Source organism: Falco naumanni, chromosome Z (assembly GCF_017639655.2).
Source record: "Falco naumanni isolate bFalNau1 chromosome Z, bFalNau1.pat, whole genome shotgun sequence".
Taxonomy (NCBI): domain Eukaryota; kingdom Metazoa; phylum Chordata; class Aves; order Falconiformes; family Falconidae; genus Falco; species Falco naumanni.
This window is the reverse complement of record NC_054080.1, coordinates 51162806-51188859: the sequence shown is the minus strand read 5'-3', so window position 1 is coordinate 51188859 and position 26054 is coordinate 51162806. Positions and strand designations below refer to the sequence as shown.

At 37.7% G+C, this 26054-nt stretch overlaps 1 protein-coding gene across 3 annotated transcripts in view; it reads left to right on the top strand.

Moving 5' to 3' along the window:
• Positions 1-26054, top strand: part of CCDC171 (coiled-coil domain containing 171) — a 147309-nt gene that overhangs the window by 78617 nt on the left and 42638 nt on the right. For all 3 annotated transcript variants that reach the window (XM_040580067.1, XM_040580066.1, XM_040580068.1), the window contains exons 21-22: positions 10211-10356; positions 13743-13797. In XM_040580067.1, coding sequence (XP_040436001.1) covers positions 10211-10356; positions 13743-13797 — 201 coding nt within the window. The remainder of the gene's footprint in view (positions 1-10210; positions 10357-13742; positions 13798-26054) is intronic.

Below are 26054 nucleotides of genomic sequence, written 5' to 3'. Positions count from 1 at the left end.
AATTATACTAATAAACAGTTTTGTCCATGACCTTGGAATTTATAGTGCAGTGAAAGATTTATTGACATGTAATTTGGAAGAAAAATGGGATTATTGTGTAATTACAGTGTGTGGTTATTAAGCATATGTACTTACATACCATTTATCTGTGTTATTTCAAGACCTTCAGCGATGTTTCAGTTTCCACTCAAAAATTCAGAAAGCCTTCTTGGTAAATCCAGTGCCTGGGAGATCTTTGTTGTATTATTGGGTCCACTACAAAGTAACTTTGTTACCTTGAAATGTGCAGAGGGGATCAATAGCTTTTTAAAACAGCATGTGATGTTTTTAAAGAAATGTTCTAAATGCTGTTTTTCCTAGTAGTTTAGGTATCAATGTGTAGGACTTTCTGCTATAGAGGTTCTTCATATACAAGTCCTTCATACACAGATTTACTTCTTGCTGCTGTTTATCAAGGGTATCTCTAGGTCCTCGTGGTTTTTTTCGTATTGGAATATAATTCAGTATGTATCTAACTCACATAAGGCTAAAGCAAGAGATGCATTCCTTTACACTTTGGTCCCCTTTGTAATTCTATGTAGCTTTGGCTTGTAGCAGCCATGCCTTATCTTTCACATAATTTGGTTTTTTTAAATTTAATTTAGCACTCCATTTTCATTAGGTATTCAATGATTTTTCAAGGGCCAAGTTTTTTCAAAACTTGTACCACTTTCAGTTTCCAAAATCTATAGCTGTGCTATCTTCTTTTAATGATGAAAAGCATGGAACCTGTTCAACACTGTAGCAAGGTAACAAACTCCAAACAGAAATTTTTTTTGTTGCTTAAATTTTTCTGTTGACTTTTACATTATATATTTATGAAAAACTTACTGAAGTTCTTATTGCTACATGAGTCTCTTTACTGTCTCAGAAGAACTTAAAAAAATTATTTTAAAACTTTCCAGCTAAAGTAAACCCACCTTGTTTATTGTTGTCCATCTGTCATCATCCCCCCTGCCCCCATCTCCCCAAGAATAATACAATAAGTAGTAAAGTAATTTAAAAATTAGGAATTTAAGATTCTCAATTCCAAGTGACAGTCCCAAGATTTTATTTATAAATAGTACTGCATTGTCAAGCAAGGAAATGTCTCAGGTGTGAGAACGAAGAAATAATTGTTGTTAAAAAAGTTTATGATAATTTACCAAAATAATTGGTTGTGTAGTATCACCCAGTGTGTTTGATAAGAAGGCATGTTTATTACTGTTGCTTCTGTAGGTAAATGAAGCAGGCAATTTTCCGAGTTCTGTACCGTCATGGTCCCATTTTGTCTTATACTTCAGAAGCATACCAAAAGTGAAGAATATGAATTCAGTTTAACAGTTGCAGTGATTTATCGCTGTCAGTCTGCTTCAGGATCTGTGTGTGGCATGCTCAGAAAAACATTTTTTCTTTAAGGTTTGTGCTTTCAGTTAGTATTTGGTATGACACAAAGCATATCCAGAGGGAGGGGAGACACCCAATCAATATGCCTTCATAGCACTTTGATCTCCTTGCTGAATATTGGTATGTAATGTATCTTTGATGCTTTTTCCACAGAATGAGTTAGAAGTTGCCTTTTATATTAGTTAAATTTTGTTTTACTGTATCTGTACTTTCTACTAAGAGGACTGGTCTCCAGTTTTTAATGAAGAGAGGGATAGGGGTGACCTGTATAAAAGAATAGACCTTTCAGTATGAAATTACATATTTATCAATTCATTCTTATTTTATGGAGGTTTAAAGAGTAAAATGGATAAAGAGAATCATGTATGCGTCTCTTCCCCCTGCAGATACTTCATGCAGCAGGATGTGGTTGGCATAATACTAAAATAAAATATGCATACACTAAACAGCATTTGGAGCTGTCTGTGGAAACACATATACCTGAATACAAATGTACGGTTTGGTCAGAACTCTTCTGAAGGAGAATGCAATATTTTATTGTAAACTGTATAAAGTGATAAATCTGCTGAAGCCCACATTAATGTTAGTGCCATGTTAAAATAAATTTGTCCAATTTATTAATTAAAGAAAATTAAAAACTCTTGCTGAAGAAAGATCAAAACTTTAGGTGGCATAAACTGACATACATGACATTGTCCGTAACTGTTTAATATGATCGCTCATAATAAAGTGCAAGTTTCTGGTGGAATTGTGCAGCAGCCTCTTCCTAGAAACTGCTGCAGAGTGACCAGAAGCACTAAAACAACTGGGACCACCAGTATATTGAGGTCATAGACAGTGTTATTTTCTTACTCAGAACTGAGCCTTAAGTTCTATTTAGAAAATGTCTTGAAACTGTTCTGGAGACTTTTAGGATTCTCATCTCTTTGAATCAGTGTCTGAAGTAAAGACATACAGCCAGTGTACCATAATACTAGTTTCTTAAATTTAGTTCTGAAGGAGAATGCTGTGTGATTTAACCTGTCCCTGCTGACTTTTTAGTCTGTGTCCAGATTCCCACTGACTTCAAATTGTATACCTTTCAAAATAAACAATGGGAATGAAATTGCAGTTATTTAATTTGTAAGTAATACTTCATTGTCATTGTTAATAATTTCATTGCTGTTGTTTCTACTTCTTTCTGAATTAACTAACTGTTACAATTTAGAAATATTCCAAACAAATCGAGTGATGCAGATTCAGTGGAAGAGTATTTTTTTGAAACATGAAGTAGTCTGTTCCTGGGCTTAGAAATGTCACTGATAATGAAAGATCATTAAGACCAGTAGGACTTGATCAGAGACAGATGGTTTGAACCCAGATCACTGATAATGAAATGCAAGAAACTGGTGCAATATGTTATGTCATCATATTTCTATATTTCTGTATATGTACATGTGATACAGTAGCGCTTGTAAGGCATAGTAAAGATAAAGTCTAAAGTTTGTATCTATCTTCTGCACTGTGATAACGTGCACAATTAGATAATGTATAGCAAAATTAGACAACAGTATTGAAGATGCTTGTTTATAGCAGAGAGCAGTATTACAGAGCAGCGTTGGAGTTTCCCTGTAAAGTTAGGTGCCTCACATACAGGTATGTGAGAGAGTTATGAACAGTCCTTTTTTGCAGTACCAGGTATAAACCATCTTTTTGAAATGTTGGAACTGTAACAAGTATAAGGCTGGGAGTATTGTCAGGGTAAAAAGTGTAACAGTGAAAAAAACAGGATTATTTCTTTTCTGTGGTGCTTAAGTAACTGATGTAAAGGTGTGATACTACCAAAGCACAGAAAAACTGCCGCTCCTGCGGGGCTGGATCTTGTCTAGTCTGCAGTTGTGCAGTGTTAGGTGTTGTGGTGGGAGAGGAATTAACTTTTCTAGGGAGAAGAAAGAAACATCAGGCCTGGGGTAGCATGTCAGAGGTGAATGAGGAGTGAATGACTCATGCCACCATGCATGTGATTCCGAAAATTTATTCTTACTTAATGTCAAGGGGTTTTCTAATACACTTAAAAACTTACAGTGATAAAGCTTGAGTTTTTCTAGAATTGTCTTTATTCCATAAAGGTGGTATAATCCTTCTCTGTGGCTTTCTAGTAATACTAATGTAATTCACTTAGCTCAGAAGATAATAGAAGTTTTTTATTATCATGTGCATAAATTCTATTAAATACTTTTGACATTTCCTAAAATACTGTTTAAAAGTAGGGCTTAATTATTATCTCTGGTCAGATCAGTGTTTGTCTGGAAGGCCCAGTGTATCTTGGTATTTCAAAGGGTTTCCTTCAGCTTTTTTCAACTTCTGTTTCTCTTCAAATGCAGCAGTGTACCTGGCTAATACATTTTAACACCGATGCTTTTGTTTGCTGATGTGAGTAGTCTATAAGGATCTAGCCTATGTGGGAGCAGTTTATATTTTGTGATTACTTATATAACAACTTTCAAAGTTTTGTTTACTTACATTGAAGCTGAGTGACCTGTGAACATAGGTTGTATCTTCTGGAAGAAGTGTGGAATTATTCAAGAATAGGTACAGTGTTTAAATTAATAAGCTCTTTTAATTGACAGTAACTTTAAAGCATGCACAGCTCATTGACTTTATAAAGCATTTTCAGTCATCCTTTGCTGAACATCTTGAGTTAATGCAATTGAAAAATGCATTCCTTTCTTGTTGATCAGAATAGATTTTTCTCTTGAGAAATAGGTCTGCATTGTAACACAGAGATATACTAAACCTAGCTTTAAGTCTTTGAGGTACTGTAATCCAGCCTGAACCACTGCAGGTAAAATGCTTGTGGTACCTAAACTTGCTTTGGTGTCTGAGAGCTGTGCTTCAGTCAATAAATGGACTGTTGTCTAGACACACATGGGTAATGCTGTTCACTTTCACAATGTGAGTGCCTACCATTTCAAATGACTTTTGTAAGAAAAATCTCTTGCAAGATGGATTTTCCCCATCTAATCTATTTAGTGACTCTTGAATAAATTGTTATTGAAAAGTTACTTAATACTTAGATTCTAGATCTTGGTAGAGTAACTGTATCACGGCTGCTTTTTGGGCTACCTCCACCATCACTTAACTTAAAATTGCCTTTAGATGATTGCTTGACTTTTTTTTTTATTATTCTACTGATTTGGCTAAAGCGTTCTGGTATTAGCATAGTTTGTGCTCCAGTATCATGAGGGTTTCTTACATAAAAAAATTACAAGCAATTGCTTTTGACATTGTGTCAGAAATGTGAGAATATGTCTGCACGTATCCCTTATTCCCTAGTATTTTCTTGGTTATTTATTAAAATAATTGTGCAGGTTGGCATTACTGTTCTGCATAGTAGGCCCACTTCTGGTCTGTGACCTCACTACACAGAGCACTTTCAGAGACATGAAGTCTGCACCATTTTGCACCTTGTTAGGTATACTGTGATCTGTAAGCTGTGTTTAACTGCTTCCATGCTACATTGCATACTTCAGAGAAGTCATCAGGTATTTTCTTTCTGATTGCCAGCATATGAAAAGATTGCTGCTGTCAGGATGAGAGTCCAGTAGCAAAGAGGTTAAAAAAAATCACTGCTTTTTCTACAAAGCAGGTATAGCTCATTCAGATGTCCTTTTGAGTACTCGTATTCTTTTTTTTTTTTTCTAGAGAAGTTTAAAGAGCATGTGAAAGCATTTGTTATTGAAGGGATGTCGTGGGTGGTCAGCCTCAGGTTAGCTCAGCTTCACAAGAGCCCAGAAGCCCCATGGAGCTCATTTCAGACTGTTCTAAGACACTACTGCAGCCACGGTGAAACTCACAGTGAATCCAGATATAGTATGTTGATATTGCAGATTGGTTTCCAGTTGAGAAGTGTAAATCCATCTTATTTGTTGACATAGGTCTAAATATATGTCTTAAATGTATTGGGTTTTTTCTAGCGTATTGATGAGAAGTCTCAGTTATGGGTGGGTTTTTCTGGCCACAGAACTTTTTCCCCTGAGATTTTTTAATCTTCCATTTTTATAGAAGTTTCATTTTAAGTTGTTCTTGGTAAGTAAGAATTCTTTTCAGAAGACATCTGTGGAAATTCAGCAGTGTGGTTTGAGCTAATGTAGTTTGGTTTGCATTGGAGTCATGCAGACTAAAAATACAGTTGACATTAACTATTGGTGTAACTTCTTGTACCTTTTGGATTTGGACCTTTTGAAGACGCAAGACTTCTTTATCTTTCTGTATGCTGTGTTTTGAGGGGCACTCGGAGACCATCCTGAAGATTATATTTGCCAACAGGGATAATGAGGAGTGTGTTTCAAGTGGTGGAGGAATGGATTGCTGGCTAAACTATGTATTATTTTTTCATTGTGGAATTTTATTAGTTATGTGTATAGGACAAATTTCAGGATGTTTTCAGTGTACAGCTCTTCTTAAAAGTAATGTTTTGCATATAAATGGAAAAATATACCTATAAAACTTCATCCTGAAAGTGAAATCTTTCATTTCACAAATTAGTTCATAATACACATCGTGCAGTTTATTTGCGTATCTTGTAGTGCTGTGTTGTGGGTGTGTAATTTAAATCTGATTTAGTAAGCAGTTCGATATATACTTAGTTGATCTTGGAAAATATGCTCTCAGTATAAATGTGTCGCACATGTTTTGCAGGGATTTAAACTGTATGACTGTCATCATTTGTCTAGAATGATTGACCATCTGTTACCTTTTGAATAGAGTGCTTTTTTGTCTGTAAAGAATGACAGTGTTAAACTTCAATTTATTTTTGTAACTGGTTTTGAAGAGATTCCTCACTGCAAAGCCTAATCTTGTTAACTCTCTCTGTGGAAGGACCCAGCCAACAGACATCCAATGAGATTTTTCTTCGGTGCTATCAGTTACTTGCTGTTCTCTCCAACAAATGTTTTTTCGTGCTCAGTTTATGGGGGGTGGGGTGGGGCAGGGGTGGGAAAAGCCTAAATTTAAAGTATCTCTAAAGGGAACTCCTAAGGATTCTGATGAAAACTCAACTGATCTGTGAGATTTTGGTGGAGTGTAGAGGAAGGAGTGCACTGATGTCTGAATTAGCACCTGAATGCCTAAACATCTGAACGAAACAGATAACTGACAGTTTATAGAATGTCAGTAAATTGGAGTTTGGCTTCTAAGTTGGTTCAGAATCACTTGTGCTTGAAAGTGAAAGCTCAGCATCTTCACAGAACTATGTGCAGACATAGTAGGTTTTTAAAACCTTCATTCTTATCATATTTAGCCTCAACTTTCTAATGGTTGTAATTGTCCACAGAAAACATTTAAAGATAAATGTATTATCAGGTTTTGAAATTTTCTTATTTTTGTAAATACTCAGACCTGGGGGGCAAAATAAGGGCTATATTGTGGATTAAGTGAAATATCTCAAGGCTGTGCTTTTCTGATAACTGAACCTGAAGTGACCTTTCTCAGACACAATTACAGAGCTGTATGTTTTTCCTTTAATTTCATCAGGGGTTTAATTAGTATACAAATAAAATTTCCCTTATCTTCCTTTCTACCTAATTGGCTTGTCTTAGCTTATATATGAAGAATGTGAAAATGGGCTGTAATTAGGGTGACCGTGTTAACCTTTTTTTCTCAAAAGTACTGTTGCCTAAAGGCCTCAAGGCCTAAAACCAGTGCTTTGGATTATTGCTTTGCAATCACTATGGCTCTCCCACAGGTTTTCTCATGAGCAGAAGGGCTTTGGGTGCTGCAGGTTCCCACTGCTTAACGGGATCTTCATTCTTCTCCCCACTAAATGTTTATTGATTATCTCACTGCTCCACACTCAGCCTCCAACAACTTAATATCAGGTGACAGTCAGGAGAGTTCTCCAAGTAATTAGAGTAGAGCATTGAGGGAACAATTAGGAGCAGAGTTATTAAACTTGATTTATCCTATTCTCTCCTGAACACTTTCTTGGATATCAGAACATCACACTTTCACAATCTACCCTGGCTGAGAAATTAGTGGCTAACCTGCTGCTTATCATTGTTGCCTTGCTGCCTTGAGGCACACCCTCTTGGTTTCAGTCACTCAGCTGGAAATATTAGAGTCCATAAAGTTTATCAAGGGTTTTAATTAGATCAATCTGAAGAAGGAAAAAAGAGAGGCTTAGCAGCCATTACTTTAGAATGCTCCACACTGTAGTTGAGCAATTTCCAAGGCTTGACTTTAACCCACAGTAGCAAGGAGCTTCAAGTGAATGCTGAACTACTTTTGAGAGCGCTAAAATCAGTTTACGTTTTGCCTGGATATTGGTTTATTATTGATAGGTAAATTCTGAGTCCTTTGGAGTTTTCTGTAAATAATAGTGAAAGACTTGTATGTAATAAAGCAGCTGTTCAGTGAGATACTTGATTTAATCACTTGTATATTGCTTCGTCACTAGCTAGTGTAGATTGCTGGCTGTGCCTCTGAAAGAGTTTAGGCTTCATGCTTTCATGCCTTTTATTGCCTCATTAATTGCAATTGGTAAGCAAGATTAGTTAGTGGTTCCCGTAAGATTTTGACACCTAGAGGGTCTCCACCATTTGTGGTCAGTGATGAAACCTTTATGTGGGAGCAGACAACTCTTCAGCCTCTGTAGAATGATAGCTAGCTAATGAAAATGAAATAAATGTGCATAATATTTCTATTGTCCTGTCTGTCATCACTCTTTTAGACCACAAGCATCTTGGAGCTAGACTCTGTTCCAGCAGTCTCTACATCTGAAGTTGCTTGCATCAAAATACTAGCAGAATTATGTATTCTGTATCGTCCAGAGCTCAGACCTGTGGCTGCATCTTAAAAACAGATTTTCCAGTCAGATGGGAAAGTGGGGTGGACAGAGCATTGTCACCAGAGACAATAGTTCTCTGTTCAATAAATTTTGTTTGCCAAAAGATGGGAAAAGGAGGGGTGGGGTGGGGTGGGAGTGGGTGGGGTGTGGGCAGGAGGGGGACAGGACAACTCGACTCTGTTTCCAAAGCTGTTCCCTCAGTGCTGACTTAGCCTAAAACAAACATAAACACAGTAAATGGAAGAAGGTAATATTCTTTGTTCTTAAATTAAAAGACAACTCTGTTTATCCTTGCTAATCCACATCAGGGTTTTTTGGAAAAAACTTTTCTGAAAATCTGACAATTCACAAATTCATCTCTTCAGGCAAAGCTTTGATAGCTGCTAGTGGCATTAGGGTAGAATTTCTGAAAACAGCACTTTAGTTTTGGGTATCTTTATGCTAATAATGCAGTGGAAGAATGAGATCTGTGCATTTCTCTTTTCTTAGATGAAAAATAGCATTCTTCATTGAAAATAATGACATGAGAGGCAGAAGAGAGTTATTCAACCTGCAGTAATTTGAGCAAGACAAATATTAACATTTCTGAGAGGTAGAGTTTCTTAAATAAACTCCTGATTTTTTTTTTTTTTCTTACCACAGTGATTAATCTCAGCCTGGATTTTGTAAATTGCTGAACAGGGAGTTTGGGTAGTGGTGCTGTACCTTCGATCCAATCACACTGTTGAAATAACTGGTTGCTTTTTTGTCTTCAGAACAGTTTGAAGAAAACATATGCCAATCCACAGATTTCAGTTTATTTTGTAGGATTATGCAGTGTTATTGTGTTCTTTGTTATTTTAGGGAAATTTTCTCTAGCATACTGTTTCTTGAAGTGCCTTTGACTCTTGGCTAGGCCTGAAGCTTTTTCAGGTTAGTTGAGTTTTCAGTGGCCTCTAAATTTCCATCAGCCTTTTGTATATACTGTTCTTAATACATATCTGCAGCATAATATATGTTCTCCGTGTTCTACATTCAGGTCAAGTCCTCCTGAGTACAAATTATGCAGCGCATTCTTAGAACTTAAGCAGAAAATATATCTATAAATCTTAAAAACAAGGTGCAAGAGCTCAGTCTTGCAACTGTGCAGCCTTCTGTATCCTTCTGTCTTGGTTTAGAATCTCTCAGGGAATTTGCATTTTGTAAAAGAATGTGTATTAGCCACAAATTATAATTTCTTTCTAAAAAGGCAATTAACAGCTGTAAGTAAAATACACATTTAACAAACTATGAAATCACATTATTAATACTCCAGTCTATAAAAGTATTGATTTATCCCAGCAGAAAGGAGTAGCAACTAGCTGTGTTCTGTATTAATTAGTTTTGTGTGCTATTTGTCATCTATTGGATTAATCTGAATTGATTTAAAGCATGTTGTGTTAATTCTAAGCTGGAGAGAAACATTAAAAAAATATACATGTAGTATTTTGCATATTGGAAAACTTACAATAAAATAGTGAAAGCTCCACAAAATAGTGATTTATTCTTAGCAAGAATTACAGCAAAACTGTGCTTAATGCACTAACAAGAATGTTAGATTCTTTTTTTAATCCTGAAATTTCTGAATAACGGAGAGTATTTAAATAAATGCTACTTCGTTTATTCTCTTTCTTTACTTGTGAATTCTTTTCTTTAGTTTTCATTTTAAATTAAGTTTTGAGAGTATTTTGTTACATATGTTCTGTTGATCAACAAATCACTTTATTTTATAAACATACTTGTACATAGGAAATATACTATAACGGGGGCGTGTGTCCTGAGTTGTAATGTTTTTGCTGGAGAATTCATAAAACCTTAGTATGTAATGGTCCAAATCTACTTCACAGTCAGTCTGTTTTCCACTTTGTTTAATAGCCTGTGGCATAAATTGAAGTTAATTATTTGGGCTGACAAGTAACTCTGCTTTCTGTCTGCTTGCAGAGACTCTCCAAGGCAGAGACAGAGCTGAGAAGAAAAGATCAATCTCTGCGTCAGCTCAATAGACTTCTTGCCCAGCTGGAGCAGGACAAGCGTGGACTGAAAGAGAGCATCCGTGATGCAGAGAGTGCCCTCTGCATGGCAGCGAAGTGAGCGCTGGGACCTTGGGGAGATCACTTAAAACAGACAAAAGATCAATTCTTACTTTCATGCACAGGGTTTTAGCCCTGGCTAATGTAATGCTGGAAAACAAAAGTACATCTGTCTCTCTTTGAAATTCAGTGATAGTCTTCTAAAAAGAAAACTGTTAGTTCAAGATACTAGATGCTATGTTTTCTGTAGTTAGCCCATCGTAGTGCTTTAAATTTTGGGTCCTGAAATAGCATGGGCATTTTTAATTTTTTGCCAATTAGTGATTTGACAACCATCTTTTTGGCAGATCTCTAGCGCTCTGTTTATTTAAGAAATGATTGCTTGTTTTTTCTATTTCCGTGTCACTTTTTATAGAGAGATAAAATTTATTTATAATAAATACAGAATGGGCTGAAACCCATTTTGGACCTAGTCAATCTGTGGATAGATCTTACAGCTGGTTTCAGAGAATTTTGGATTTGATGTAAAACCTGTGCCTTTTTATACCATTACCTGGAGTGTGGAAGGAAATGTGTTCAGGGACCAATCGTGAAAAGATTGGTAGTCAAAAGATGTTCCATTGACTTGAATGAGATTACTACTATCCTTTTACAGTCATAAAGTCAGATAACACAGTCTGCAAAGATTTATCTTTTTATCCATTACACTTGTTGTAGCACATACTTTGAATATTGTTGGTCCATGGCTAAGATTTACAGTAAGTTTAATTTAAAATTAAAATTTCTCATTAGGCCTGGGATACATTTGACCTCTGAAGAACAATAGCTTGGAAGCTTTAAGGGTTTTATGCACAAGTGAAGTAATATAATTCATATAGTTACCAGTGAAATGTTTAATTAATGCTAATTAAAATGATAAATCTTATTTGGTATGAGTGTATTAATACAGATGTCACCTGAAGAAGGATTTGTTCTGGAAAGCTTGCCCCTTTTCACCCTGCCCGAACCTGTTTTATGCACTCTAGTAAAGATCATTGCCTGTGGCCCTTCGTATATTCAGAAGAGGTTATTTTAATGTGAAGTGGTTTTAAAACTGCCTTTATTTCTGTGTATAGAAGTTGAGTATTGACAAAGAAAAAACCCATACCATTTATTGTTCTACCAAGTCTTCATAACAAATGTCTTTTTTTTTCCTCTTCGGAAATATAAGCAAAATAGGTGAAATACACTTTACTTTTGTCCAGAAAATCTTATTTTAATGCCTTTTCCTTAACCTGAGTGGTTATAAGGAATAAATGGGTGTCTTTCAAGTTTTTTCATAATCTTTTGTACATCTTCAAAGGATAGCAAGATAGCTGGCTCATTCTGAGAATGGCTATCTTGATTTTCTTGCAGTGGTTGCCAGCAGTTCTGTTCCACTTTCCTCCAGAGTAGGAAGCAGTATTAATAAAAGTGTCTGATAGTGAACTTGACAGAAATTTAGTAGCCTTTTGTCATTTTTCTGCTATACAGAAATCCCCTACGAAACCTTCACCCCAGCTATTGTATAAAAAATGATGTAAAGCATGTTCCTCATGCCTGAACTACATTTCTGGATAATAATCCCAGAGAATACTTCTATGATCCAATTCCAATTTCCCTTACACGTGTAGCAGTTGATGAATATATGAAATACAGTGAACTAAATGTGGATCCTGGCATGTAGAGGTGCAATAGATTAATTTTTAAAGCTATTTTCCTAGGTGCTATAAATAAATATTACCAGACTTCTATTTGAAGATGTTTTTTAAGGTAATAAATCTACCATAGTCAGAGGTCTTTCTGTTCACAAAAATAAGAACCTGGGAACCACCTATTAACCTGGATCCAAAATTCCATCTAAAGATACTTTCCTTTTTATGGTGAACATTTGAGAGTATGCGAGGAAAAGACTGGCTTTTCTGTCAGTAACTAACTTTGAAATTAATGGTGTTGAACTGGCTCTCTAGAACTGACTTCACCCAGAGAAATAGCAGTCACTACATAAATGAGGCCAACAGAGAAGGTGAACAGCATGTTCCTATCAATCTAGTCCAAAGAAAGGCAGGAGAAAAGAGAAAAATCTCTGACAGCTTTACTAGGAGTGTAAAAGCCAGTCCTACTTTTAGGGTCAACTTTTGGTATTTGCTGCTAGGGTCGTATGAATCAAAAAATGAAGAAGCAGCAGTTATTCCAGGCAGAATGCCATGGTTTTGACTGGAGAAAAGGAGACTGAGGGGAGACCTTATAGCTCTCTAGAACTACCTGAAAGGAGGTTGCAGCAAGGTGGGTGTCCATCTGTTCTCCCAAGTAGCAAGTGATAGGACTAAGAGCAAATGGCCTCAAGTTGTGCCAGGGGAGGTTTAGACTGGATATTAGGAAAAACTTATTCACTGAAAGGGTGGTCAAGCATTGGAACAGGCTGCCCAGGGTAGAGGTTGAGTCACGGTACCTGGAGCTAGTTAAAAGACATGTAGATGTGGTGCTTAGGGACATGGTTTAGTGGTGGACTTGACAGTGCTAGGTTAACGGTTGGATTCAATGATGTTAAAGATGTTTTCCAACCTAAATGATTCTGTGTTTCTATTACATTTGTTTTAGGAACTGTAAGAGCTCGAACAAAATATTCACATAGCTGGCAAGGTAAAAGACAGTCCTGGAATATTAAGGTGTGTTAGCTTTTCTGGCATGGTTTCCACTTGATTTCCTGTGTTGTTTTGTTGGTCACATTGTCCTGTTCTCCATAGTCTTATGGTATTATGCAACTTTAATTCTGTTTCTGTCAATGCATTGGATGAGACCAAGGTTTTTTTGTGGAAGCAGAACTGATCAAAGCTGTCTTTCTTACTGAAGCCCTAACTTACAAAAACTCATGAGGATAGTATTTAATTTTCCAAACTTCTGTTTTGTAATGATAGGATCCTTGACTAGACTTCTTTTGGAGATGGACCTGTGGAATGTTTGGGTTTAGAAAAGACAGGAAGACTTAGATGCATATAAGTGCATAGTTGTTAAGCCCATATAATTGGTAAAAACTGGAATTTGTCAGTGTTTTCCAGCATGAGAATGTAATCTCTTCCTGGTAGTCTGGGTTATTCAGCATGCCCCTTTTATCCAAGGTTGCAGTTTCTTCTCCAAGAAGATGGTAGTTGTTCATTGGTTTGCCTGTAAATACAGCTAGTTTAATTGCTTACCCAAACAGAAACATCTTTCATATAGAAACATGCCAAACAGTAGTCCATGAGCTACCTTATAGGGTTTACACTGGAGATACAAAAGGTAGAGATACAAACACGAGTCTGAGTTATCAACAATTATTTTTAAAGACATGATGGTTTTAAAGTAGCAGAAAATTAATTTCTACATCAGTAGAGCTTCAGTTCTATTAACTACTCTGTTTCCCCCCCCTCCCCCTCTTTTAATAGAGACAAAGAATTGATTATTAGTCATATGAGATCTGTGGAAGCCGCTCTTCATAAGGTAAGAATTTGAGGGTTTCTCTCTGCATTTGTATATGCAAACACCATAAGGGTTTTACAACCGCTTATTCTCAGGGAAGGAGTGGAATATAAGTTGTTGTAAAGCAACTGCCTTTTCTTAGCGTTTAAGTTTCTACCTTCAGCTTCTTTCATCTCCAAATCCACTCATATTTAGTGAAATAAAATACAATTTTGTAGTACATGGACTTCTTACTTTTGAAATAAAACTTACTACAAAATTCACCTTCCTTCCCTCAATCAGTGGGCACTATTTCTGATCTTCCAAACAATGGGTAACTGCTGCTGAGTTAACTCTCTCTACTGAGTCAGGTGGAGGTCACCTGGTGAGGTCATATATGTGATGGCCCTAAGACCTTTGGCTTTGTGCATGCTCCTTCAATCTTTGATACATGATTGATAAAAGAAGGAAAAGACAGTATTAACCCATAATCAAAAATTTCATGATACTGATTTTAAAACCTTTTTAAGATGGAAGTAGTACTCTCAGTTTGTCTCTTTGACTTGTACTGGTTTGCCCTGGTATAGTATTTTTGAAGGTCCAACAAAGCTGTTTACATTAATTAATTATTTGGGAGAAAGGGCTGAGTGTAACTGTAGCTCTAGTGGTCAATTGTTTTATAACTGGGTTTAGTCTAGAGCAACGCAGAGCAAAAGAAGTGTTTTTATTACCTTGGAGTGTTCATTTCCCTTATCACATCTTGAATTCTCAGCAACAGGGGAATCTATTCCCTTATTTTAGTTTCTGTGTCCACCAAAGCTGCTGTTAATTTTCAGGTACCTTTTTCAAGTTTTTCTTTCCTGTAACATTCACAGAAAGTGACAGTACCTAAACAGCGTGTTTTAGCTGCAGCAAACTGTGCTGGTAGTAATGACTTCCTTTGTGTCCCCATCTTTTTCGTACTGGCTTCTTTTCAGATTGGGAAATGCATTTAATGCAGGAAGTGCTGTGTTTTGCAGTAACATATGAATGTAATGTCCTTGGCCTTGAGAATTTACTGTTCTGCATTGCAAGTTTACGTTTAGATTTAGAAAGCAGTGCTGTATATCCACAAGTATTGAAATGTTTGGGGAAGGGTTATAGGCAAGGTCATTTGCTTAGTACTAATCTTCCTGGTGCAGTGAATGGATTGAGAAATGTCCATCTTTCTTTAGGAATTTTAGTTACCACATCTGCTTCTTAGTTCTTGGTGTACATAGTTGTTAGGCCCAAATAGCTTATTATTGAGTAGCAGAGTAATCTATCCTTTCTGGTTTGTCAGCCTAAAGAATGAGAAAAACCTGAGTTAGAAATGTCAGGATGCTCCTTTCAGCAGGAACTAAAAATAATTGATTGTAAATAATTCATAACTTGGCACATCATTTCTTCTATAAGAACAAAGGAAAAATCTTGATCTATCTTTGGGATATATCTGAACCCTACATCATAATGGTAGTTAATTATCTAACATAAGCATGGCTTACGTGTAAACCATCAAGTTTACACTGTTTTTCTTAAAGGTTTTCTTACACAGTGAAAAATCAGAACATGATGCAGTAGACAAAATACTAGTAAAGGAACCACAGGCCTGCCTTTTCCCCTGTAGAAATTCTGGGAACTGCTTTTGCTTTCAAAAAAGGAATCAAAAGAAAAAAAAAAAAGTAAGTTCAGAATCATCTGGAGTTGAAAAAGTATTACTATTAGCTGCAGATATGTTTATAAGAGTTTGAAATTGAACATTGTCGTTATTCTACATTGATGTATTCATGAGCACATATCTGCAAAATTCCACTGCATCACTTGTAGGATCTGTGCTGTCAATGCATAATGCTAAATTTTTGCCTGTAGAGCTCAGAGGGATTTTACAGACATCCGTAGTAATCTTAGTTAGGCTCCGGATAAGACGGTGTACACTGATAGCCATTAAAGTGACCTCGTTCTTCTCTGTACTCTATCAGTGCAAGAATTCCAGAAGGCAGCAATGTAGGTACTAGATCATCTGCCTTTGGGTATACTTGGCTGTAACATTCAGCAAACAAAGCAAAAAGAAGCAGAGCTGTGGGAGATCACCTCTGTGCACGCTTCCAATACAGCGCCAGTTAAGGGATCATTTACGGCACCTACTGCCCCCCAGTGACCGGATGGAAAATCTAGTGTCACACGACTGGCTGCGTCAACAAGTGCTCGGGCGGGCTCGTGCCCGGAATTACTCTTTTAAGGCCATTACAGAGCCACCTTTTTAAATCATCATGAATATTTGTGAAGCATAAGTGTTGAAGAACTGGAGCATGCGCTATGCTAAGAGAGGAAACAGCTTCAGCAACTAGTTCCATATCCTTCATAGTCTGCAAGATAGTGTCTAGATAGATAGTTTTTGTGTCATCCTGAGGGGTCTTGTCATGTTAGCTATCTTCATCTGACTCCTGGAGCTAGGCTGTTTGCAGACAGTTTCCTTATACCATTAAAACAGGAGATATTTTGGGGGTTTATACCATCTAAATGATGAATTTCAAAGTGCAACGTGAATGTTTTTCCAAATAATAGTAAAAAAAATATACCACCAAGGGCAAACAAAGTTATCTCAGGAAGATTTTGTTTTGGTTCAGTTTTATTCTTACAATATTAAAGACCAAAAGGTAATAGCTGGATTTTTGTAAAATCTAGGTTTGGAAAGTACATGCAATTTTTTTCATTTTTTTCTTCCCTAGAATCTATTAGATAGCCTTAAACTGAAAAAGCGTAGCAAAGTAGAACAGGTTTAAACATTGGCTACTTAAGAGAACTTGTGTCCATAACTTGAACAATTCCTTTTTAAAAAAAAAAAAGCAGCCCAATGTAAGATGCAAAATGGTAACAAAAATAAATTAATTTTTACTAGAAGAGTTCTTAGAACAAATTTGTTCTGATTGAAGTTCAAACATAAAAGGGTTTTCCTAAACAGTCTTCTCATCAAGAGAGAAAGCATTTAAGTACATGTCTTATTTTAAAACCCATCTGCAGTCCTTTTTTTATGTGTGAAAAATAAATTATTTCTTGAAACACCTTCTCAAGATATTTGAGAGGAATTTTGTTATAAATATACCAATGTTATACTTGTTGATAAACTATATTTAATTTTTTTCTGTACTTGTTAATATCACATTTGCATAAACTGTAAGAGACATTAAATCTGTTAGTTTTATTCAGCTAGATTCTTTAACATGTGTAATTAATGACTTAATAGTTATGGTAGTCCCATCAGTGGAAGAAATGATTTTACACGATCTCTGCTAAAATCTTCAGCCTTCCCTTTGTATCGCTTCTCAGTTTGAGTGTCGGTGGTGGGTTAGCCTTGGCCAGCAGCCAGCCGTCCACCCCGCTGCTCTCACTCCCCCCTCAACAGGGCAAGGGGGGCGAAAGAGGATGAGAAAGCTTGTGCTTTGGGATACAGATGAGGAGACTGCAGACTGGGTACTGTCACAGGTAGGACAGAGTTGACTTGGGGAATGTTATTTTAGCGTATTATTAAAATAGATTTATATAGTGGGAAAGAAAGAAAAAAAATCAGCATCCTCCTGCCTTTTAGGCTCAGCTTTGCTCCCAACCCCTCTGCCCATGCCCTGAAGCGCAGGATGGATGAGGGGAAGGGGGTAGCAGTCCAGCCCATGGCGACTGGCTGTTTCCCTGCTCTGGTGTGTGCTTTCCACATGGGCTGCAGTCCTTCCAGAATACCTGCTCTGGCGTGAGGTCCTCCACAGGCTACAGCGTGGACATGTGCTCCAGCATGGTCCTCTCAGCTTCGGGGAAATACCTGATCTGGTGCCTCAAGCGCTTGCCCCCGCACCTCACTGCTGCTGGGACTGGTGCCTGCAGGGCTGCTTCTTGCTCTTTTTCTTCCCTCTTCCTCAGCCTGTGTGCTGGTTCTTGCCCTTTCTTAAAGATGTTTTCACGGGGAGGCCCCTGTCTTGGCTGCGGGGCTCGGCATGCCCTGCGGTGGGTCTGTTGGGGCCAGCTGAGGAGCCTTGGGGCAGCCCTGGCTGCCCCCCGCAGAGGCCACCTTGCAGCCCCCCGCTGCTGGCGCCTGGGCACCCGCACCCCTGCAGCGCTGTAACCGCCCAGCCTCCCTGCATCCTTTCTTTCTAAACTCCACGTGTGCAAAACACCACCATGGGCAGGCATTCAGGTAAGTAAGCCTAAACAGAGACAGAAAATGGTTTCAGATTCCTGTTGTACTCTTTAACTGGTAAAGTCTTGACAAGCCTTATGGGCTGGCAGGGTTTTCAGCCTGTCCCAGCCCCAGCCGCCTAAGATTTGGCCATTTTAACGGGTTAATAAAATAACTGTGTCTTCACAAGCTTAGACTGTTACCCACTGGTCTAGGAGGCTGATAAGCTGTAATAAGAAGTCAGTAAAAATGAGGAGATTCCTCCCCTCAAAAATCTTTTTCCCTGTACTAGTTAGCAACCTACTCATTCTGACATTCTGGGACAGTTCAGGGATTAAAGCACCGATCCAGTACGGCCCTTCTTATTTTTGGCACTTGATCTGAAAAATTCTTCTTTATCCACTTCTGTAATGCACTTCATTTCTGCTGATTGAAAGGTTCATACGCCAGCTGGCAGAACAGCTTCCATGCAGACTTGTCAGCAGTCATGCCTTGAAATCCTTCCACCATTGTGTTTCATTGCCTCACCGCTGCTCCCCTCCCACCCTTGTTGCCTTCTCCAAAATGTCCCTAAAGTGGCCATGCATGAGGTATGGGCCCCACAGTTCTATCAGCTGAAAAGAAATCTGAACACTGTATGACTGTTACTCACATGCAAAATACAAAGACAAAACTATTTTTCTTTACCCAATTTGATGATGTTTTTAATACAGGACAGAGAGACAGCTGGATGTGGGGTGAGACCATTGAAGACTTGAGGATTAGTAACATCGTAGCATTAGCTTGCTATTTCTGATGTGGTCCATAGCAATAAAATGCTTTTTTTAAATGATGGTTGTTTTATGGCCTGCAATAAATTAATTTACAATAGGTTTAAGTCCATATACAAGTGACTACGTCAGTAACAGCAAGCACACAGTGTAAGTGGCATTGTTAGTTTCAGCAAGGAGACCACAAATTGATCAGGGCTTGAAAAAACAGAACAGTTACGAGGCTTAGGTTAGCTGCCACGATCAGACTTCAACAGATGTAACCTGCTTCTTTTAGGTGTAGTGCTCAGCCACATTTCTCTCAATTAACTGGGATTTATAGTCTGTGGTATTATTTAGTTAACAATGATTTTAAAGCTCTTGTTTTAGATTTCAACTTGACATTTTTTCCCTAGCCTGATGTCGCTCCTGGAGCTGGTGGTTCTATGTGTTTAGACACATTAGCAGGTGAAGTCTGCTTGTGTGTACGCTCAGATTCTGTTCATTGCTGTGATCCTTGGTTGTTCTAAACTGGCCTTTTCACAAGCTTATTGAAACAGTGGGTATGTGTACATGCAGTAAAATCACAAAGAAACCCAAATACAATACTAAAATTCTAAATGATTGCTGTAAGAAGTTTATAGTAGGAAACAAGCTATTATTTCTCTGTGGTAAGAAGAAAAGTGAAGTAAAAACATTACCTTTTTTTCTTCTCTATTTCAGATCAGCACCTCTTCATTTCAGTGTTTTGTGAATGACTTTTGTTTCTCCCCTCTAGTAATCTGACTTTCTTGATCCTTGTTCCTAAAGATCAGTTGTGCAGGACATACAGGTGTTAGCACAGCTGGCTTGCTGATGACAACTCTGTCCATATAGCTGTCTAGTGTGTCATCACTCATATTGTTCAGTGTCATTCTGACCTAGCCAAGCTAAAAATGGTACTCCAGCTCAAATGGGATTTAAAAACCTTGACAAACTAAAGATAAGACATTGCCGAATGTCATATCCATGTGCATAACTGTTTTTAGTTTTAGACATATCTAAATAACTAATTTCATGGTGCATTTGTCTTGTCTTTTGTTGTTTGTTTTCTTTTAAAGGCTGAATACTTTTGTATTTGTAAGTATTCAGTAAGAAACAAATCCTTTTTTTTGAGAATTGTGGAATTACTGAATACATTAACTGTTATTTTCTCCAGACACAGGTTCATTTTCAGCCCAAGGTTACTTAAATCCATTCATAGGGGATGTATTATAGTGCACGTCCTGCAACTACAGCAAAGCTTAGGTGCAGTGGTCAATGTTTGCAAAAAACAACTCTGGATCAAATTAACATCTTACTCAACAGAGCGTGTAGTGTGTGTGTGTGTAGTAATACGAGAAGGCTTGAATTATAGGTAAGCCTGGGATGGTATTCGACTCTGAAAATTAATTTCCAGAATCTCGACTAGTCTTTGAGAGAGAAAGAAAAAAAAAAAAAAAAAAAAAAAAAAAGAAAAAAAAGCCAAGCATACCCAAAGCATCAGTTTTGAGATACATCTCCTTACATAAAAGCTGTTATGCAGTAATTAATTTTCTTTTAAAATCCACCTTTGAAATGGCTTGTATTGTCATTAAATGCAGATTGTATGGCAGTAATCAAAAAGGATAGTCAGTAAAGCTGTATGCTAATACAGAAATTTTTAGTAGATTTTAAATTAAGTGAAATATTGGTATACCTAATTGCATTCATGTATGGCTACCTGCAGTAGGGTATATGCAAATGCTATTTAAAACCTCCGCTATCAACAGAAGTCAGACCCTTGGGTGTGAGGATGTATTCCTTCTTTTGATGAAAGTATGCAACAATCTGCTGGCCTTTAATGAGTACTCAAACCTAACTGTGATAGCCATATAACAAGTATCTATTAAACTGTACTATATAGCTTCCTTTCGCTTCTATGAGGCAGTATTTTGTCTAAGTAAGATATGTTGCAATTTGGTGTAGTTCAGTTTGGTGGTCTTGGGGAAAAAAAAAAGGAAAAAAGAGGGAAAAAAGGAGTTTGAGGGTTTGGTGGCGTTTTGTTTCACTGCCCCCACCCCACCCCCCAGTTCAGTTGACTGGCTTTGTTCCCAGCATCATTCCTCACCTGTTTCACTTTCTAATTGTGGCTATAGTTTTCCAGTTTTCTGACGTTTGACTTAAAGCACCTTCAGTTTTCAGCAATTTAAGCAATGCAGTATTGTCACAGGCAGTCTCTCTGCTTGTGCAATGATCCTTGATTGCTGAAACATCGTGATGAAAAAAATCGGGTCGCTGATCATATAGGCAGGCCCTCTTTCAATAAGATGAATATACATTTCTTGAGAGCAGATTCAGACTCTGGTGTTTATAGGCACTGATATTAACCGATTGTCTCTTGGTTCTGACAAGGTGCTTTAGTATATACTTCCTTGGATGTGACACATGCCAAATACTTTGGCAGATCTTACGAGGTCTGTATTGCCTTAAAGGGCTAACACTTCAACTGTGATCACTGTTTTCCAGAGAGCCCGTACTCTGGAATGGCTGGGTATGGATATATTCTTAGAAAGATCATCTGTATTGGCAACTTAATTGAAGAACTACAGTTATCAGTGCTATTCAATACTATTGTTGGTGCAGATTCCTTCATGTGCATTCCCTTGTATTTTTTAGTATAGAGTAAGAGAACATCAATGATTCACAATTAAACATTACAAAATTAGGAAGTGTTCATGACAGTTTAATTCTTTACACCAATGTGTATACTTTTTTATTGTTCTCCTTAGATCCATGATCATTTGTGCCACTGTAACAAAGACTTGCCCATTCAAATGAGTTACTATGTAACTTATTTCTGTTTTAAGTGCTTCTCATCAAGGAAGGCAAAGGACCATGTTCAGTAGATGTGCATCTCCTTGTTTTGTGCAATACGGCCTCCATCCCACATGCTGCCCTGGAGGTATGGACATTATGCAGCTAAATCAGCCACATGTTTGCAAGACTTTGGTTAAGATTAAGATGGGGTTTGTATTCAAACTGTCTCCTTCTATTTTAAGAAGTTCTGAAAATATTTTTATTAATTGTATGACACAAGCAAAACATAACGGTGTGGCAGAAACCATCTTGTGTGCACTCTTTTAAAATGGTTTGCATAACATTTGTAGCTTCTGTTTTCTCAGCACTATGGTCATCTTGAAGTCAAGCAGACTAAATCAGTTTGAATTTACTTATTGTGAAATCACTGCATCGTTGTATTTTTTGTTCCATTGTTTAAACTGTAGGTGATACGCTATTAAAAATAGGAAATGAAAGTAAAATAAGCCCACAGTCTCTTACTTTCTAAGTAATGTTTTTTATGTAGAATCAGTGAACTTTGAACTTACAAAAAGTTCTCCTATATAGTTTACATAATGAATTTTATATACATAAATAATCTTACCTTTTCACCCTAAGAAAGCATTGAATCAGGACCAAAATAAGGAACTAATATCTCAGGGGTTTTTTACCAGTCAGTAATGGGACAAAGAGAGAGGGAGGGGTAAGCACATCTCAGTACCATTTACAACTTGTTAGCATTTAGTACCGTATCTCTATGGGCATAACTGGACATAGCAGCTCAAACTGTGCAGAGGCAAAACAAAGAAGTGAGCACAAAAATGGACTATAGACTAAACTATTGTTACCTCTGATCAGCAGAGAATTTTGAAGATCATTTTTGGACATGTAGAATTAGCCCATCAAATTGTACTCCTTGGTTCAGTCAATAATGTAACTTCAGTTTATTATTCGGTTTCAGCTTTGATCTGAATTAATCAGTACTTTATTGATTTTAAATTGCTTGGCTATAGTGTTGTCTTCTGTCTTGCTCTCTAAATTAATTAAAAAGTTAAACACTGTCATAAGTCACTGTGCTTCTTTGTTTGAAAATGTTTTGAGTTTTGTAGTACAGTTGTGTGGATCTCTTTGTGCTTTTGCCTCTTTTCAGATGGTATTTATTTAAGGCTGCCCTGGTTTCAGCTGGGATAGAGTTAATTTTCTTTACCAGCTGGGGTTAAACCACCACAAAGGCTAAACTGGAAAATCTAAAGAGCATACTTAGCAGCCAGCCCGCTGTCACAGTACTTAACTATGCTCCATATAAAATCATTTGCAACTTTTCACAGTCTTAGCCAAAATTACATTTTTCAAAATCAGAAATAGTCAAAATCTTCACTAGCATTGAATATAGATACATTTATATATTTTTTTCCCCTCTATTAAATTTTTAGTACATGGAAATGGAACTGGTTTTAGACTTTTTTTTGGAATCATTGCAGTAAGCCTGATTAGCTGATAAGGTTTTTTAGATTATAGCATTAGGTCTCTAGCCTAAGAAGACCTCTGAGATAAAATAGTCTTGCTTTAGATTTCATGTGGAGAAAAAACCAGTGTCATTAAATACAAAAAAACCCTCTGAAACTTGCATCATAAAGCTTAACTATGTAGGATGGTTTTCCTCCCTGTCAAGCTGCCAAACCCCCCCCCCCCAACCTTTTTTTCGATAAAATTACTTTTGCCTGTATGTGTATGTGATTCTGTGTGAGTACCATGCTTACTTTCTTAGAGAATTAGGAAATAATCACAGTCTCTCAGCTCCTGTCATTAGCTTTCTGGATCTCAAAAAGGAAATAGCCAGGAAGTGATGAATTTAGTTCTTAATTAAGATTTCTTATATGTACAGCCTATCCAGCCGGATTCCATGCAAGCATGGCCATTATAGCTTTCCATTCCTTGAATAGGTAGCCAGCTTGAAGGCTGTTTCCACTTTTAGTGAAACAATGTTATTTGCACAGTATGTACCCAGTCTTTTGTTCTTACAATTTTTTCCTGTATTTTTCAAAGGAAAACTAGCTTTGTGTTCTGTTTCTTAGTATGCATGTGGGTAATGAGATTCACTCTTTATGATCTAACTACCTACAAACATGAAAAGTTTTGGGTTTTTTTTTTATTGTCGGTCTTCATATCAAATATCATACTCTTTAAGGCGCTAATGTGTAGTTTTCTGGTGCAGTGGCATTAACGACATATATTTACAACAATTGTCTTTTGCCTTTTTATTGTTCAGTGTCAGGCCCTGATACTGAAATGGAGAGTTTGAAACTAATAGGGTTAAAAGGACTTCCACTGTCTGTATTGTGTGTGTATTATACCTACATTGCTTATACATTGTTTTTCCCCCCGTAGTATTAGCAATCTGCTTTTGTACTTTGACACAGGGATTTCCCTTGTGAATTTTGTCACAGAAAAAAGAGAATCATCAATATCGCAGTTAAACTTGACTTTCAAAGCTAATAGTATCTCATTTGGGGGCTGAAATTTAATAAATTTTCTTTGATTCTGGGTGAGTTTTTAAACATCAAACAATGAATTGGCCAGGGTGCAGTAAAATATTTAGATCTATTGACTACAGTTCAGAAGGGTAGAAGGCAAAACACTGGTGGTTTGATGTTGATAAATTCTTAGTACCTTAATCCACATTAATGTTTTCTTTTATCTGTGTGCATACTGGCAGCAAAGACACTGAAAAGTTGGGATATATAAACTGTAAAAATGTAAATCAAGTGTATATACGTGCATGCGTGTGTGCGTATATATCTGTGTATGTGTGTGTATTTAAAGTAACTCATTTTGTTATATTCAGCAAGGTTAACATCTGACCGGAATTACACATGCTGACAGAACACTCCAGAGAGTATGTTTGTTCCACAGGACTGTATATCCTGAACCTAGTGCACTGTGTGTGCAAAAAATGTGTAGAGGACCTTTCCTGTTATAAAAATTGCATCATAGTGCATATGTTTGGCAGCCACAGGTATTGACAGGAATTCTTTAGGTCAACTTGGGAAATGTAGGGCTGCCTATTTCCACAGAACAGAGCAACGAATAAAATAAAATCTTTTCTTCTTTGTATCAGTAGATTTATACGTGTGTACCTCTTTCAGAGTGGATTCCAATGGCTGTGCTATTACTTGAAGTATATTCACTCCTAATAAACGTTTTACAAAAATTATTTTTGTAAGTGGTTACAAAAAAGTAACCTGGGATTTAAAATGAATGGACGCATGTTTTAATTTGTTCGGCGAGTTATTTTGGGTGAGGGAGGCTCTCAGGAAAACTGAAATTTATGTGAAGTACTATTTAGCAAGTGGTGTGTCTGTTGATTTATATGGATTTAGTATATGCTTTAGTATCAGGCTGTGTATTGTTGTTAAAGACAGTAAATTGTTTTTGCAGTACTGGCTGTTGCTACTCAGCAGTTCCAGCCCGCGCCAAACGAATGGGTTACGTCTCTTGGCTTGTACCAGCACCTGTTTGTATGTGCGTCTGTCCGTCCGCGTTAGAATCTGATCTGACCGCTGGGATCTGCTGGCGGTGGACGCGACACCGTTTGTGTTGAACCGCACGCAGAACGGGCGCGTGGCAGCGCCTGGTAACGTGGGCGCCGGCGACGCGTCCGTGGGAGTCGGGTGTTCCGTGCGTGTCATGTCACACCCAGGCTGACGGACCCGTCGCGCGCGGCGGAAGCGTTGCCTTCGAACCCGCGCCGCCCCGCGCGGAGCACTGCGCACGCCGGCGGTGCTGACCGAGCGCGGCGCGGGCCGCCTCGCGCTGCCGGGAGCCGTACCTGCGCGCGTGCCTGCCCCGGGCGGCGCGGCCGCCGTTCCCGGCGCGGCCGGGAGGTGGCACTGTGACACCAACGGCCTCCGGCGCGCGCGCCGCTGGCAGCCGCGCGGCTGCTGCTCGGGGGTTTTGTTTTATCCTTTTCATTTCAGACTGCCTGCAAAACTAACTAAATATCAAACCGTCTGAATTCACAGAAAATTGTAGCGCTTCCCGCGCCGGGTTGGCGTAGATAGAAACTGTATAAAAGTAGATTAATACCAATGAATGCATTATTTCTTGTAGCGAGTCCCCAGGAAGAGACTTAGTGGCAGATTTGGGTTTGGTGTTTTTTGTTTTTTTTGTTGGTTTTTTTTTTCTCCTCCTGTTAATTGCAGAGCTACAGGTCGGTTTATTTTGCTTTGTTTGAGGATTATTCATTTTAATCTGTGTTTTGAATGATTTGATATTAAATGAACATTATTGCGGAGGACTGATATGATCTCCCTGCAGTTGTCAGAACTCACGTGCCAGCTTCTTGTTTGTATGATCACATGAACTTTTTAATTTCTTAGCTGCTGTTTGTTTGATCAGCGGTACAATTACTGTTTCTTTTCTTAAGAGCTTTTTACAGGGGGTGGATCTGTGAAATGCATATACCAGGTGGGCTTGCGAGCCCTTACTGCCTCTTCTTTCCTCCTTATTTCAGACCAGAGGAAAGATGC